Source organism: Ochlerotatus camptorhynchus, unplaced genomic scaffold, assembly GCF_037179485.1.
Source record: "Ochlerotatus camptorhynchus isolate MF236.1 unplaced genomic scaffold, CSIRO-AGI_Acam_v1.1 ptg000232l, whole genome shotgun sequence".
Lineage (NCBI taxonomy): Eukaryota > Metazoa > Arthropoda > Insecta > Diptera > Culicidae > Ochlerotatus > Ochlerotatus camptorhynchus.
Genome location: NW_027040722.1, coordinates 2,824,742 through 2,841,720, shown reverse-complemented (window position 1 = coordinate 2,841,720; position 16,979 = coordinate 2,824,742). Strand labels below are relative to the sequence as shown.

Genomic DNA, 16,979 nt, shown 5'->3' with positions numbered 1-16,979 from the left:
TAGGCAGGCATGGAAAATCATTTACATTCATTTCATGCATTCATTTACATTCATTTGCCCCTAACTTTATTCATCAACAGAATTCCGCAAAATGATGAATGGAGCTTTTATAGGTTTTGTTATAAGCTACAACTTTTGCCAGTAACCCAAATCTGTATCTCTTATGAATCACGAATTAGAGCGGGCACAACTCATTACTGTTTTTCAGTGAATGTAAAATACATTCACTGAAAAACAGTAGTGAATTCTGTTTGCTCTGGTTCGTCATGCATAAGAGATACTAAATGAATGCGAATGATTTTCCATGCCTGTGTGTAGGTTCATTTCCTTTATTGCATATGTCTATATTATAAGATGAGAGAAATTCCAAACGGCACTCACCTCGACTGTTGATGTCCGTACTACCCCACACGGTATGATGCGCATTTGCATCACAACCAATGATGAACGACTTGTTGTATTCTCTGCAATATTGGACTAATGAGGCGATCTCAGGAGGAGGTACCTCAGGAGCATCACCAGGAAAATAAGCCGAAGCAACTACAATCTCGGTTTTTCCCTTGGTGGTTGGTACCTCAACCATGACTGCGACGATGTCCCGTTTCATGAATTCTGTAATAGGGTAGCATTTCAATGTTTTATTAACCAGAATAGCAGTTCTAGGTGAAGTCTGCTTTTCGTCATTAGTATAACTTACATGCGCTTATTTCAATTCCTTGTATTTTTTTTTTCTCTGTTGGACCATGGCTCTTGAATAAGTGCCATGTACAGCTCCTCCTTTTTGAACCTCCGACTCAATACAGCAGAAGCAGCTTTTGCAAGGTGGAGGTTCACGCGTATGTCAGATGAAATCTCACTTTCTGATCATAAACACATTATGTTTCAATGGGGTGGAGGTGATTTACCACCTTCTGCATTTAGAGATCCTAGGAAAACAAACTGGGATCAATATGCACAATGCTTAGATTCAAAACACCATACCAGATATAGCTGATGAAATTTTCACAATTGCCAGAGTGGAGAATGCTGTGAGATCTTTTCAGCCTATTAAATCTGCGGGTGTGGATGACATATTCCCGGCTTTACTTCAAAACGGTGAAGCAATGCTGATTCCGTCTCTAACTAAGATTTATAAGGCGAGTTGAGGATCAAAATGGAGATTGGTAAGAGTTATATTCATTCCGAAAAACGGGGAGGCGTGATAAAACGCAGCCAAAAGCATTTAGGCCCATTAGTCTCTCTTCAATTTTACTGAAGACTATGGAAAAGGTGTTAAATGACTTCATCAATTCAACTTACATGTTAACGCATCCAATGTCTAATTTTCAGTTTGCGTATCAATCTGGAAAATCAACAGTTACTGTCCTCCATACTTTGGTAACTAAAATCGAAAAATCACTTTCAGGTAAATAAATCGCACTTTGTTCTTTCTTGGATATTGAAGGAGCTTTTGACAACGCGTCCTATTCTTCTATGGTTGACGCCATGAAGAAAAGGAACTTCGACACGCACATCGTCAACTGGATTCATACTATGCTTGCAAAAAGAAAAATCACTTCTGGGCTGGGAAGCTCATCTATAACAGTAAAGGCAACGAAAGGCTGTCCTCAAGGAGCAGTCCTCTCACCACTAATGTGTTCTTTAGTTGTAGATGATCTTCTAAGAAGCCTAGAGGCGAAAGGTTTCGAAGTTGTGGGCTTTGCGGATGATATAGTCATCGAAGTTGGAGGAAAGTTTGACGCTATCATTTCAGAAAGAATGCAACAAACTCTAAAGTTTACCCAATCTTGGTGGGGCCTAAACAGTAATCCGTCAAAAGTAGTAATCGTTCCTTTTACTAGAAAGAGGAAGTTCAACCTAATACCCCGTACAGACTATGGCTTATATCATGTAATATAGGCTGTCTTGCAATGAGCACTCATACATCTAGTTTTCACTGGAAATCCTATGTATGAGTGCTTATTGCAAGACAGCCTATATTACATGATATAAGCCGTAGTCTGTCCGGGGTATAAAGGAGTTCAAGCTTGGAGGAGGACAGATCCATCTTAGTGAACAGGTCAAATACCTACAAGTTATATTGGATGCCAAGTTGAATTGGAATGCTCAGATTGATTCTGTGATCAACAAAGCAACCAGTGCCCTGTGGTTATGCTCCAAAACTGTTGGTAGAAAATGGGGTTTGAAACCAACAATGACAATGTGGATTTACACATCAGTAATCCGTCCAAAAGAAACTTATGCTTCGTTAGTGTGGTGGCCAAAAACGAAAGAGGCTACCGCACAGAGGAAGCTGCCAAAACTACAACGGGTGCGATGCGCAACACCCCATCAAAAGCGTTAGATGCAATTCTCAATCTACTGCCCTTGCATGAATACGTGCAACTAGAAGCGGAAAGAAGTGCTCTAAGGCTCAAAAGGTCTAAAAAAGTCATACCTGGTGACCTGGTTGATCACCTAAGCATTTTACAATACTTCCAAAGAGGACCAGTGATGAGTATGAATGGAGACTGGATGAAACCAGAGGACAATTATGACACTACCTTCAACGTATGTGAAATGTTGCGGTCGGATTGGGAAGTCGGTGGTCCTAGCGTTCGTCAAGGCTCAATCATATTTTTCACAGATGGCTTAAAAATTGGAACACAAACAGGTGCAGGAATCTTTGGCCCTGGGACAAATATTTCAGTAGCGATGGGACATTGTCCAACAGTGTTTCAAGCGGAAATCGTGGCATAATTGAATGTGTAAGTATATAGATGTTCAAATATCTGTATTTTTTCTGACAGTCAAGCAGCACTACGGCTGCGAATCATTTGCCGAGTTAAATTTAACGCATGGTTAAAAGTGACATTTCGAAAGTTATTTTCTATGTTCGAAAATCCCTGTGCTGTCAATCGACCGGTTTTCGAGCCACGGTCGTCAAAATTTAACTTCTTGTCTGTCAGAAATAACCATGCTCGGATAGTAGGGTTCATCGATAACTTTCCATCTGTCAAATTTTAACCAACAGTTAAAATAATCCACCAAATGGTTCAGAGCCTAAGAAGCAGCACGCACAGAGAAGCAGCACGCTTCGTGCTTACAAACGTACATCAAAGATGGTCTGGGAATGTATTCTCTTGTTGCGACAGCTGTGCAAACAGAACTCAGTAAACTTATATTGGGTTCCTGGACACTGACACCAATTCACCGTTTATTGTCCCAGAACCATTGGTCCAGAAGACGCTTGATTGCCATCCTCTTGCTGTCCGGGAACTGGAAGTCATCCTTTTTCCATAGGAGACCCGTTTCGTAACCACCTTCGACTCGAACTGTGGTGGTTTTCAGACTTTTTTCGGACTCTGGAAGTGCGCGTACAGATACATTGCTGCATGTAGACTAGAGTGATGCAAAATTTGAAATTTTCACTCCACAATACTTAAACGATTCCAAATTGGATCCTGACTAACTTCTCAAAATTTGAACCCATTTGGTGAGAAACTAAGATGGCACAAACCATTTGAAGTTTGTATGGGAATTACTATAGTAAAACCAAGATTTTTGTTCATGTCTATCTAATAATTCACCATATCGGTCTGCTTCAAAAACTTTCAATTGTACTTGTAGGAAATTTTCCCAGCTACAACTTTGCTCAAGACCGCTTTTTGATTAAATGCAAGGATCGAAAGTTATCAATGGTTCAATGCGCTGATGTCTTATGATCATGCTCATTCAACTGCTCAGCAGGCAACATTGGCGTTTCTGGGGCGTTGAATAGGACACAAAAATCATGGCTACTATGTCACACTGCAAAATACAGTGTTGCCTACAGAGCAGCTGCTTGATCATGTCATAAGTTACCCAATCTCTTAAATAATTAATAACTTTTTCCTGTCTCGTTTTACCTAGAAACGATCTTCAGCAAAGTTGTAGCTGAGAATGGCTATCGAACTGTTTTGCAGCTCAATATGGACAATGAATAGAAGGCAATGAACAAAAAGTTGAGATTTCCCATAGTAATTTACATGTAAACTTCAAATGGCTTGTGCGAAGTCTGTTTCTAACCAAATGAGTTGTAACTTTGGGAGGCTAATCAGGACCCGATTTGAAACCATTTAAGCACTGTGGAGCGAAAAAGTCAAAATTTGCATCAGTCTAATGTAGACCCTTCAGGTGACTATACCGCTTACCAACATCCTCGAAGTTTACTCCTTGTTTCGGCAGGTGCATTTTCTTCACGGTTCGTACGTTGGTGAGATTGAAACGGTTTCTGCTCCCAACTCCAGAGATCTTTAGTGTCAGACACTCCGAAGCCGGCTCTTGGCGAACGATATTACCAGTCCACTGCAGCGTTAGCGGCTGCAAAAATCCCTTTGCGTTCAGTGTAGCAACGAGACTGTCTTCGATCAGTGTCATCGAATAACCTTCGTCTAAGGAGGCGAGCGTTGTTATGGATTTCGACCCGTTGTGAAGAGTGACTGGAATGATGCGAAAAATGACCGACATCTTCGTAGAAACTTGGGCGTGGTGAAATTCCGGATTTTGCGCCTGCGTCGGTGTTGGTGGAGGGACTATCCTGGCCCATGCTCTATCGTGGTGGACCAAAGGATGATGCCGCTGACGACAGTCACCATCGTTGCAGGTGATTTTGAATTTACACCAACCTTCATGATCATTCAAGCACCGTTCACACAACTTACGTTGCCGCATCAGATTGATGCGATCGGATAGACTAAGATAGCGGAATTTGTCACAGTTTCTTATTCGATGGCCGTACTTTTGGCAAATGAGGCACGGTTTTCTCGGTCCTGGAACTACAGCAGGCTCCTCGCTATGGGTGTGGATGATTCCTTGAATTCTTCGGCTTCGGCTTATCGACTCGATTGTTGGATGGGGCTTTGGTGTACAATGTGACTTCACTTGCATCGGCAACAATGCGATTGATAAAGTCAGCGAATGTACGAAGAGTGCACTGGAATGCGATCCTTTTGAATTGTAGCCATTCTCGCTTAGCTGACGCAGGTAGCTTGTCGACTAACTCCTGAAGAAGGAACGGGTTTACGAGGTGGTCACGAAGATCAGCTGCTTCCAGATGGTCGCACAACTCCTAAACGGCCATTCCAAATGGGATGAAGGTTTCGAGCTGTCGGCTCTAGGAGCATCTGTTTTCCGGACCTTATTCAAAAGTGTGTGGACCAAGGGGTAAGTCACACAGCACATTGTGCCGGAATTATATTCTACACAGCTTGGGTACATCCATCGGCACATTTTCGGCATACCTTCGGCACAATCTCGTAGGCATTAGATTGTTGTAAATAATATGGGAGCACTGCTGGACATCTGTCATTGAAGTTGTTCAGAACATTACGTGCTGTTTGACAGTATGTTAAAAAAAAAAGTTTCTATAAGCTCAAGAGGAAGAGGCAGTTAATCAAACCTCATTAGTACCCTTAATTCAAATAATGCTGCAAATCACACAAAACAAACTAAAGAAGTCTATTCATCGCCCTCTAAAGGGTGTCCACGATGAAATTGCCACACACAAAATTGATTCGCAAAATTCGAGTTTTCATCCGATTGCCATCAAATTTTCAGGGATTGAGAAATAACTATTAAACTTCATTTTACCATTTTACTCGTATTTTATTTACAGTCCATACGCAAATGCCCGCACCTTGGCCTTAACCCCGGCCATAAGATTCTGCACAACCTGTGAATCAACCGTTTTTTGCATGTAAACCCATACTTTCTTCAGTTCCTCGACTGTCTTCACTACCTTAGGTCGCTTAAGAAGGTGCTGCTTCATAATCGCCCAGTACTTCTCGATGTGGCGGAGCTCCGGAGTGTTGGGAGGGTTGAACATTTTCGGCACGAAATTGACCTTATTGTCCGCATACCAATTCAGCACGTCCTTGGAGTAGTGGCATGAGGCCAAATCCGGCCAGAAGATTGTTGGGACGTTGTGGGCCTTCAGGAGAGGAAGCAGCCGCTTCTGGAGGCACTCTTTTATGTACACCTGTCCGTTCATCGTGTCCTGGGTCACGAAAGGTGCACTCCGCTTCCCGCACGTGCAGATGGCTTGCCAAACCAGGAATTTCTTCGCAAATTTGGACATCTACTGAGTGCGGACATGCTCCGGAACGCTGAACTTATCCTTGGCCGTGAAAAATAGGTTGCCGGGGATCTGTTTGAAGTCGGCCTTCACATATGTTTCGTCGTCCATGATGCAGCATTCAACTTTCGTCAGCATGTTGAGGTACAACTTCCTGGCACGGGTTTTGGCGGACTTGTTCTGCTTCTCGTCGCGATAAGGGGCCTTTTGTACCTTGAACGTTCGAAGCCCAGTCTTAGTTTTGGCCTTCTGGACAAAACTTCGGCTTAGGTGCAGCTTCTTAGCCACATCCCTAACGGAGGCGTTCGGATTTCGGTTGAAGGCCCCAACTACGCGGTTGTGATTTTTGGTGTTGTACGGAATACTTTTTCCTTCACTTCTGGGCTTCCGATCGGTGGTCAACCGTTCCTCGAACCGCTTAATCACTCGCGACACCGTGGAATTCGCGATTCCCAACGTTTTAGCGATGGAACGATGCGAGAGATCCTTGTTCTCGTGATGAATGCGCAAGATTTTATCACGCACGGGCTGTTCTTTCGACTCCATTTCCGCGAGTTTTGATCACAGGACTTTAAAACTTGCAGGATGTAAATAATGCACTATGAACTAAATTCACCCAAATTTTCATTAAATTCTACCCAACGGTTAAAAAGTTAGAGCAATTTCATAGTGTGGCAATTTCATCGTGGACACCCTTTATAGTCGATCACTAACAATGCTCCCCACCGGTTCCATTATTGAACACTAAAACACAGGACTTTTATTACCCTATGGATCACAAAACACCGAAAGTTCACACACCCGCCACTACCCGCGTCATCCTCAATCCGATTTATCCTTGCGATTTCAAACCACAACATTCAAGGTGTCAGAAATACCGGGTTGCCGGGATGAGTATTTTACAAACAATCGCAACTTGCTCTATGACTGGCACAATCGGTATACTTGCGGCACACTGATAAAAAAGATGACCCAAGAATGGTGTGCGGAGTGACCTACCCCTTGGTGTGGACCAACTGTTCGGGGCGACCGTAGAGCATACGGAGAGTGTTTATGACCTGTGGTACCCCTCGATGCAAGAGAAGTCGACTACGCACAGCCTCTAAAGCCGGTCTCTTAAGACATTCCTGAAGTCTAACAAGGTTCTCGAGTTCTGTGAACCCACAAGCCTCCGTGGAGTTTACGAAACTGCTATACAACAGTGGCCATTCTTCGGATCTCCCCGTAAATATGGGCAGATTCTTTGAAAGTATCTGCCGAGCTGCACGCTGAGCTCGCGTAGGTCCAGGTTCGTACCGCGATGCTGTGTCAGCCAGTGAATTGCAGGCCACGGATGCGTGGGTTTCCGAACTTTCTACTGAAGCGGTTTCAGCTTCTGGGGTTTCATCGCTCTCATCGTCGTTGCTGTCTTGCTCCTCCTGTACAGCACATTTTCCTCTCTGCTGGTGTCTGACCACATCGGGATTCCGCATAGTGGTTTCGTGCGCACCAACGTTGCTAGTGCCATGTGTTGGAATCTTCTTGTTTTTCAACCAGTCAGACACACGGCTGTGGCTCGATATCACCTACTTTGTGGTGCTTACCACCAAATGCCCTTTTTTTTCTCCAGCTTTCCTCCAACCGCGCCTTCTGGCAGCTGCGTTAAGCTCGGACTTCTCACACTCGAACTTTTCCCTGAGTGAACGTCTCTTCTGCTGGAATGCTGCCTCTTCAGCTAACCGTTTTTCCAACATAAGCTTCTCTTGCGCAAGCTGTTTCTCCTTAAGCTCCGGCTCCATCAACAGTTGCTTCTCGGCCAGAATCCTCTCTACCTTCAGCTGCCTTTCGCGGATAAGTTGTTCCATTTTCAGCTCCTTTTCCGCTTTCAAGAGTTGTTCATCCATACGACGGAACTCGATCTGCACTCTCGATTCAGCTGTTGCCAAATCACTTCCAGCTGTTTTTTCCGAGAGTTTTTCATCACCCGGATTATCACCAGCAACACTGCTACCTTTTTCACCAGTTTCTGCTTCCTCAGTAGATTCCGCTCCGGAGGTCGTTGGCACGGTGAGATGCTGCGTAGCGGATTTCTTCGAGCTGGATTTCGGTGGAGGATTTTCCACATTCTTACCCTTCCGTTTCTTTTCCCGCTTCGCGGTGCAATTTTAACACCAACACTCACGATTTTCCACTCCGGGACTAACTCCATCATAACTGAAATGCAGCCATGCTTTACACTCGTCACAAGCCACCATCTCCGGGTGTCCGGCTGATCGCACTTCGTACAACTTCCCGGCATCTCGAATTGAGGTTATAAAATTCTTTGAAAATATTGGTGAGGATTCGGATTGTGCGAGAGAAATATAATTCTTGAAGCAGATCGTTGTTTATCAGCTCAACTATTAGTTAAATACACATTTTAGAATCGGATATTAGGATAATTTGGATTTTCGAATTTACGTGGTTTTTTTACGTGGATTCGGAATTTACGCGGTTTTTTTTTACGCGGCACGTATCCCCCGCGTAAAAAGCGACTCCAGTGTAATCTCTGCCTGTTTCTCGGCCTTTTTAATCTTTTTAATTTCAATATTCGATGTTTACTATATTTTTAAAGCATTTTTAGTAGCACTGTCAACGAGTAATAATTCAGCGCCAACATTTCTAAGGGGTGTAATTCCTTTTGTAAACAATGACTTTACACAGAAACAAATTCTGAATTTTAACTATCGCGTAAAATCCCCCTTCTCTTAATTTTGAGCTATAATTAGCATAAACAGCGAAATCGTTTACAAACTTGCATACAATATTGTTAATTTATGCGATATTGCGCTTAAATTTACACGAAATATCGCGTAAATTTATGCCAAATCTAGCGTTAATTTTATGTGCGCTATATCTCGCAGAAATTTACATGAATTTTTCGAACGGTGTAGTCGTCAATTTCTCGCGAATGAAATCTTACCTCTCCAAAATAACAATGCTAGCTGGTAGAGGAAACATTCCTCTACCTGATGGTGCCATTATTTTTCATGAGTGAGCTTTTATTCACGAGAAATCGACGGCTAAAGTCATTGTTTACAAATGCAATTACGCCCCTTTGAAATGTTGGCACTGAATTTTTGAATTTTAATAAAACGTCACGAAAAAACATTCTACGTCATTTGAAACATTTTATAAAACATCGTGAACCAACAAGCTGGGAATACTTTGAAATCTACCACTGCTTCTTGATTCCAAATTGGTCCTACGAGTTTCAATTCCGTCCAAACGCATTGAAACGCCATTGAATTTTCTTCGTCCTACGGATGACGGTAGAAAAAGCGAGTTTGCTAGGAGCGCTTCTTTTGTTTTGAGAACAATGAGTGTAAATATTCACCCAATACGCTCTAGTAGGCTTTTTGTTGTAGTTTGTGAACTAACGCATCAGTACAAACGTATTACTGATTTGTGCACGGTGAAATAATCGATTATACTGATGTTTTCTGCTCGATAGAACGAAAATGGACGATTACGACGAAGTAGCGCTCTACCCTACCACACACCTGTCGATAATAAAAGTCATTGCAAATTTGAAAAGTTCAACTTGCATTCTTGTTGAAATACATGTTGTAGCTGAAGACATTTTTCGAACGGAAAAATGACATCTCTTACGCATAAGCCTTGCAGACGAAGACTCACAAGATCTGTCTACTTTTCTGAGCGAAAATAAATGATTTGATCGATTGATTCTCTAGCAGTACTTATACATTCAATATTTATTTTACTTAAACAACTTGTTTACCTCATTCAACCCCAACCCCTCCCCCAATGTATAACACCTTATTTTCCACCTTATAATTTCCGTAATTCTATTTTGGTTTATACCCCGAGTAAATTTATGAGTTTGTGCCCTGTGTATTAATTCTAGGCTCCGCTCCTTTTGCTAGTTATACCCCAGTAAAGGCCGCCATAGATACCAACTTCGAACTGGGCGTCACGCGAACGCCGTCCCCGTCGAGCACCGCCAGTAGTAGCACTGCCAGCAGTACTTGCAGTAGTAACAGTAGTAACGCCACCGCCCACAACAACGACCACCATCAGCCCCATCAGCAGCAGCAGCAGCAGCAGCAACAGCCACAGCAGTCGCAGCACCATAATCATTCGAATGGTCATCACCATCATCATCATCACCTTCACCAGCAACAGCAGCAACAGCGAATCAACGGAACCGATGGCAGTGGGTTGCTGCTGCTGAATGGCGAAATGGGTGAACCGGAAAGTATACAATATCTGAAACCGGCTTCCGACGAGCAAACGGTCAACTGGAGTCAGGGAACCCGTGTCACTGATTTGCTTTTCTAAGAACGTCCCGTGTGGGGGTCCGTTTTCGATTATTAAATTGTAAGCAATTTTCTGTGTAATTTGTTTATCATTTTTTTTTTTGTGTAATTAGCTATTTGGTAAAACACATCTTTCAGAAGTGGATTCTATAAACAAACACACATGCATACCTATAAGCTTATCGTGAAGAACTTATTAAGTATGATGTTTTCGATGTTTCGATGTGTGAAATGAAAGCAATTCGAATAACAAAAATCGTTTTGAGAAAAATCCATACAGTTAAACAAAAACACTAATCAGTATCAGAGGTAGAAATGTGTCCAATTTTTAAATCGAACAAACAAAAATGTGAACTTTCCGAAAAAAGACAAGTTTATTGCAGTATTTAGAATCGATTCTTTTTTTATAGGATTACGCATAACAGAAGTAATTTGGGGAAAATTTGAATTGAAAGCGAAGTGAATATTAATCATTGTGATGAATATACAAAACAAGAAAAAAAAATGAGTAAACTTTATAAATATTACCTATAAATAAAGCATACTAGTTCTAAGCGAAACAAGGTTATACACAATAGGCTTACTATTTTTTAGCTATTCCGTAGAACGATAGGGAAAAGACGATTCTAAATTGATGAAACGAAAAAAATTCCATGCCTCTTACGACTGCGAGAGTTAAAGGCTAAAATTTGATGGCCAATTCCACGCTGGAATGGAAGAACGATTTTTCACGTTTTCCAAGAAAAATCGCTGCCCACTTTGGCATGGAATTGGTCGAACATGATTGATCTTATTTGAGGGCGGGAAAAGTTCGGATTGGCAAGATACCCTTAACTGCATCTGCTGTTTATGATACCCTTTTGAACTAATCATTAGTGCTACCATCTTTGTCTCAGTAATGTAAACAATCATAATGACGGTTTCCATTCTTGATTCATAGATGGCAGCACCAATTTCGCAGCGAAACTTATCACAATCAGCCGTTGCTATGTTGCTTTCTGCAGTTCTGTTGTAAGCTTGCATATTTCCCCGCGCACTTCCGGATCAATCGCACTAAAACAACCTTCCATTCCCAGAGGTTTACCCCCCAAACCTTTTGAATACAACTGTTAAGAAATAAATAAAAAATGACACCATGATCATTTTCTATCCATTTTAATCGTGTAATACTACAGTAGAACAAGTACGCTATAGAATACTTTAAACTAACTTAAAACAAGCAAGATATGAATAACGCAAGCAAGAAACAGATAGTCAGCAGCGATTGGACCGAGTATAATGGATCCTTAGTGTGGGTGTGTTTGTTTGGATGATGGATTTGGGAGTGAACCGGAAAACCGGGCGACGACGAAGGGACGCACTTGGCCGATACTCGAGCGATGATTGTGTTGAGTTTGAAGGTTAAAAACGAGTCGGAACAGTTCGAGCTAAGGATTGCGCACTTGGCTTGAGTTCGGAATTGGAAAATAAAGTAATCGACGGTTAAGAAGAAGAAAAAGAAGAGGAAGTGCAAGAAAAACCGACATGTAATTATTATATGATAGTAGGATTCTTTTTCGTTCCGTGTTTCCTCTCTTTATATGTGCTAATTGTGTAGTAATCAAATCATCCCCCCCTTAATAAAGGAATATCGAAAAAGTCTTACGCATTTTATGTAAAATATGACACTGTTTGTTTTATTTATCTTTTGTTTTTTTTTTATTATTATTTTGTTCATTTTTTTCTAAATGCATTGGCGAGATTAACGTTTCAGTTTATTTTATAAACTTTTTTTCTTAGATTGGAAGAAAACCACCGAACGATATAATCTAAAGTATCGAAGAAAATATCAGCTAAGCTATTAACAACGCAAAACTCGAATTTTTCACTTGAAAAGGACATTCAGTAAGTAATGCCAAAATCTGCAGTGAGTTCTTATATGCTTCGAATTCCGATTAAACTAAGTGTAGGAAAATCTCGTATTTACTCTATATCACATTCCCTAAGATGTCCGTTTTAATTAATTATCGACACCCGTTCTCTGCTGGAAGACTACACGCCTTGTTTGGACCACGGCTTAAAGGCTGACTAAAATTAAATTGGTACGCACACAATAAGACCTGTAATTCGTGATTCAATAAGTTTAAAAAGTCCATTAATAGTTGATTTACAGTACTTTTATTAAAACTTCAAAGTTACAGCATTAGATGGTTACATTTCTCCAGTTCGAACGAAATCGCGGACACGGAATCAGTGCATTTCTTCCATTGTTTCCGCATTTGCTGGATGTCCTTGACTGCCGCTGCTTCGTCGAAGTCCCTTTTTTAAAATTACCCAGTATTTTTCGATTGGTCGAAATTCCGGGCAATTCGGAGGAATCATTAGCTTGGGGGACAAAATCGATCTTGCTGGCAGCATACCACTCCAGAACCACCTTTTAGTAGTGGCAGCTGGCAAAGTCGGGCCAAAAGATGACTTTGCCCCTATACTTGCGGATGAACGGCAATACACGCTTTTTCAGGATGTGACGAATGTTTCCGTTTTCTGGCCACAACTGCAAATCACTTGCCAAACCATGGCCTTCTTCACGAACTTGTCGGCAAACACGAACATGAATCTTCCCGGCACCTGGAAGCTGCTTAAAATCGAGTTTGACGTATGTTTAATCATCGATCAAAGTGCAGCTCTTTTGTTTCGTCAAAATACGGTCGTACAAGAGCCTTGCACGCTTTTCTGCCACGGAATTCTGCTTCAGGTGCCGGTTCGGATGTCTACTGGCTTTGTACGACTTGTATCCTTCTCTGGCAAGGATGTTCCGCACCGGGAAAGACCGGGGTTGGCTTTAACGCACCTCAAAACCTTGCTGCGCAGATGACGATCCCTGGTTCCTGTTTTTTCGTAGGTCCGCTGATTCCTTTCCACACTCAGGGTTTCCTTGTAGGTTTTGAGCACTCGACAAACTGTTGTCTTCGGCATCTTCAGCATTTTAGCCAGCTTGGAACGGGACCACTCCGGATTTTCCAGGTGTTTGTGCACAATATGTTTTTTCTTTCGAGTTCCATTTGACGTTATTTCTGAACGCGATCGACTACTTTGATCAAACTTCCACCATTTGTTCTCTTTAGAAGTGTAAACAAACCACTGTCAAAGATTTTCGATTTCCAACACTAGAAGCGTGCTAGTGGCGCGCGAGGAGCGTACCAATTTACTTTTAGTCAGCCTTTACATATACTCCGTTCCTGTTATTTTTTATGTGACGTCATCAGAATAGGTGAAATAAGCAAACAAGTTACCATTTCTAATGAAAAATTATGCCCCGTAACGTAACGTGTGTAGATCACCTTTTCGTGGTACGTTACGGGATGTAAGATTTACCACCGGTTCCTAGTCGTCGACGGTGCATAACACACGTCGAAGTCGAACGCCACGACCCAACATTGAGCAACTACGGGACACCGGAGTTGCCCAGGACTACGCGCAGCAGCTGGAAGTTGCACTACCCACGGAAGAGCAGCTTGGCGCAGCTTCTCTTGAAGATGGCTGGAGGGACATCCGTTCAGCCATAGGTAGTACTGCTGTAGCGGCACTAGGTACTGCAATCCCGGACCGAAGAAATGACTGGTTTGACGGCGAATGCAAACTGATAGTAGAGGAGAAGAATGCAGCACGGGCGAGAATGCTGCAACACCGCACGAGATTGAATGTGGAGCGATACAGACAAGCGCGGAACAGACAAAACTCGGTTTTCCGAAGGAAGAAGCGTCAGCAGGAAGATCGAGATCGCGAGGCGATGGAAAATCTGTACCGCGTAAACGACACACGGAAGTTCTACGAGAAGCTAAATAGTTCGCGCAAAGGCTACGTGCCGCAAGCCGATATGTGCAAGGACTTGGACGGTAACCTTCTCACGAACGAGTGTGAGGTGATTGAGAGGTGGAAGCAGTACTATGACGAGCACCTCAACGGTGAAGCAGCAGAAAACGAAGGTGGCACGGCAACAGACCTTGGAGCACGCGCAGAAGACGACAGGCTACCGGCCCCTGATCTTCAAGAAGTTGAGGAGGAGATCGGTCGGCTGAAGAACAACAAAGCAACTGGTGTAGATCAACTACCAAGTGAGCTATTGAAATACGGTGGTGAAGCACTGGCTAGAGCGCTGCACTGGATAATTGCCAAGATTTGGGAGGAGGAGATATTACCGGAGGAGTGGATGGAAGGTGTCGTATGCCCAATCTACAAAAAGGGCGACAAGTTGGATTGCTGCAACTACCGCGCGATCACACTGCTGAGCGCCGCCTACAAGGTACTCTCCCAAATTCTATGCCGCCGTCTGTCACCATATGCAAGAGAGTTCGTGGGGCAATACCAGGCGGGATTCATGGGTGCCCGCGCTACCACGGACCAAATTTTCGCGATTCGGCAGGTTCTGCAGAAATGCCGCGAATACAACGTGCCCACACATCATTTGTTCATCGATTTCAAATCCGCATACGACACAATCGATCGAGATCAGCTATGGCAGATTATGCACGAGTACGGATTTCCGGATAAACTGACGCGATTGGTCAAGGCGACGATGGATCGAGTGACGTGCGTTGTTCGAGTATCGGGGACACTCTCGAGTCCCTTTGAATCTCGAAGGGGGTTACGGCAGGGTGATGGACTTTCGTGTCTGCTGTTCAACATCGCGTTAGAAGGTGTGATCAGAAGAGCTGGGATAGACACGAGTGGCACGATATTCAGGAAGTCCATCCAGCTCCTTGGTTTCGCCGATGACATTGACATTATGGCACGGAACTTTGAGATGATGGCGGAAACGTACATCAGACTGAAGGCTGAAGCTAGACGGATTGGACTTGCCATCAACGCATCAAAGACAAAATATATGAAAGCAAGAGGTACTAGGGAAGACAATGTTAGCCTCCCACCCCGAGTTCAGATTGACGGTGACGAAATCGAGGTGGTCGATGAGTTCGTGTATTTGGGCTCACTGGTGACCGCCGAAAATGATACCAGCAGAGAAATTCAAAGACGCATTATGGCAGGGAATCGTGCCTACTTTGGACTCCGGAGGACGCTCCGGTCGAATAAAATTCGCCGCCGCACGAAGTTGACTGTCTACAAGACGCTGATTAGACCGGTGGTCCTTTACGGCCACGAGACCTGGACTATGCTCGTGGAGGACCAACGCGCCCTTGGTGTTTTCGAACGGAAGGTGTTGCGTACCATCTACGGTGGAGTGCAGATGGATGACGGAACGTGGAGGAGGCGAATGAACCACGAATTGCACCAGCTGCTGGGAGAACCATCCATCGTCCACATTGCAAAAATTGGGCGACTACGGTGGGCTGGGCACGTCGTAAGAATGCCGCACGACGACCCAGTGAAAATGGTTCTAGAAAGCGACCCAACAGGAACAAGAAGAAGAGGCGCGCAGCGGGCAAGGTGGATCGACCAAGTAGAAGGTGACCTGCGGACCCTTCGCAGACTACGAGGCTGGCGAACTGTGGCCATGGATCGAGTAGAGTGGAGACGACTTCTTCGGACAGCAGAGGACAACAAGGCCTTAGCCTGATTGGTAAGGTAAGTCCTAGTCGTCCTGGTTACTTCAAACTAGGGGAACAGGATTTTTAGTACTTAATCAAAAGAACACATCATAGTCCTTGTTACTTTTTATGCCTTGTTGATAGTGACAAGATTCAGCTTTGTCCACCGAGGATGATCTTGAAACAAGGAAAACATGAGTTAGGCCGTTCGCAATGCTGAGTATTAAAATTGTTTCAATCTACTCGACAGTTCTAACACAGACAAACAGACATAACACTCGCAAGTTGTTCATCGAACAAGCATTTAACCACAGACAAACAGACATAACACTCGCAAGTTGTTCATCGAACAAGCATTGAAAGGCAAATTTAAAAGTATCGTAGTTGGTAGTACCGCCACCTGTGGCGCGCATAGTCAATTCCCTTGTATTTGACGTTTAAACACTACCACCATCTGTTCAGCGTACTACCCACCACAGTGTACTCAACAGATGGCGGTAATGTTTTAGCGACGATGTTTTACAAGAGAAATATTCAATGTGTTATGTCTGTTTGTCTGTGATTTAACGGTCAATTTAAAAGTATCGTAGTTGGTAGTACCAACCGCCCGAAAAAAAAATTACAGTGAAATTTTCAGTGGAAACAATGCTCTAACATTAATATTTATTGTCGACAATAAAAATGATTGTTATAATGTTGTACCCTTCCGAAAACGGCAAAACTGCTACCTATCTGTACAATGAATGTACTTAATAAAATGTTGTTACAATGATTTTTATTGTATTTTTCATTTATTTTATTGTTAACATGATTCGATCACGAACAATAATGAACAACTCTATTACAATAAAAATTGTTGTTAAATTAAATATTGGTGTGTTTTCATTGTAGGTTACTTCACGAACAATAAAAATAAATCTGATTGAAGCATGCAGACTATGAGAGGGTCAGCAACACTGCCAATGTAATCAAGATAGGCACTGCTCGTTTGGCTCTTGTTTTGACAGTTCGTTTGTCTCTATTCGTTGCCAATTCAATTGAACGCCTACGACCAGATCGGTT

General features: G+C 43.0%; 1 protein-coding gene across 4 annotated transcripts in view; it reads left to right on the top strand.

The window, feature by feature from the left end:
• bif (bifocal) overlaps positions 1-12,054 on the top strand; it is a 270,059-nt gene extending 258,005 nt beyond the window's left edge. For 3 of the 4 annotated variants that reach the window (XM_065225629.1, XM_065225630.1, XM_065225628.1), the window contains one exon: positions 9,981-12,054. In XM_065225629.1, the coding sequence (XP_065081701.1) occupies positions 9,981-10,414 (434 nt within the window). In that variant the 3' untranslated portion in view covers positions 10,415-12,054. The remainder of the gene's footprint in view (positions 1-9,980) is intronic. The other variant, XM_065225631.1, reaches the window with a different exon arrangement.
• Positions 12,055-16,979: the final 4,925 nt, after the last annotated feature.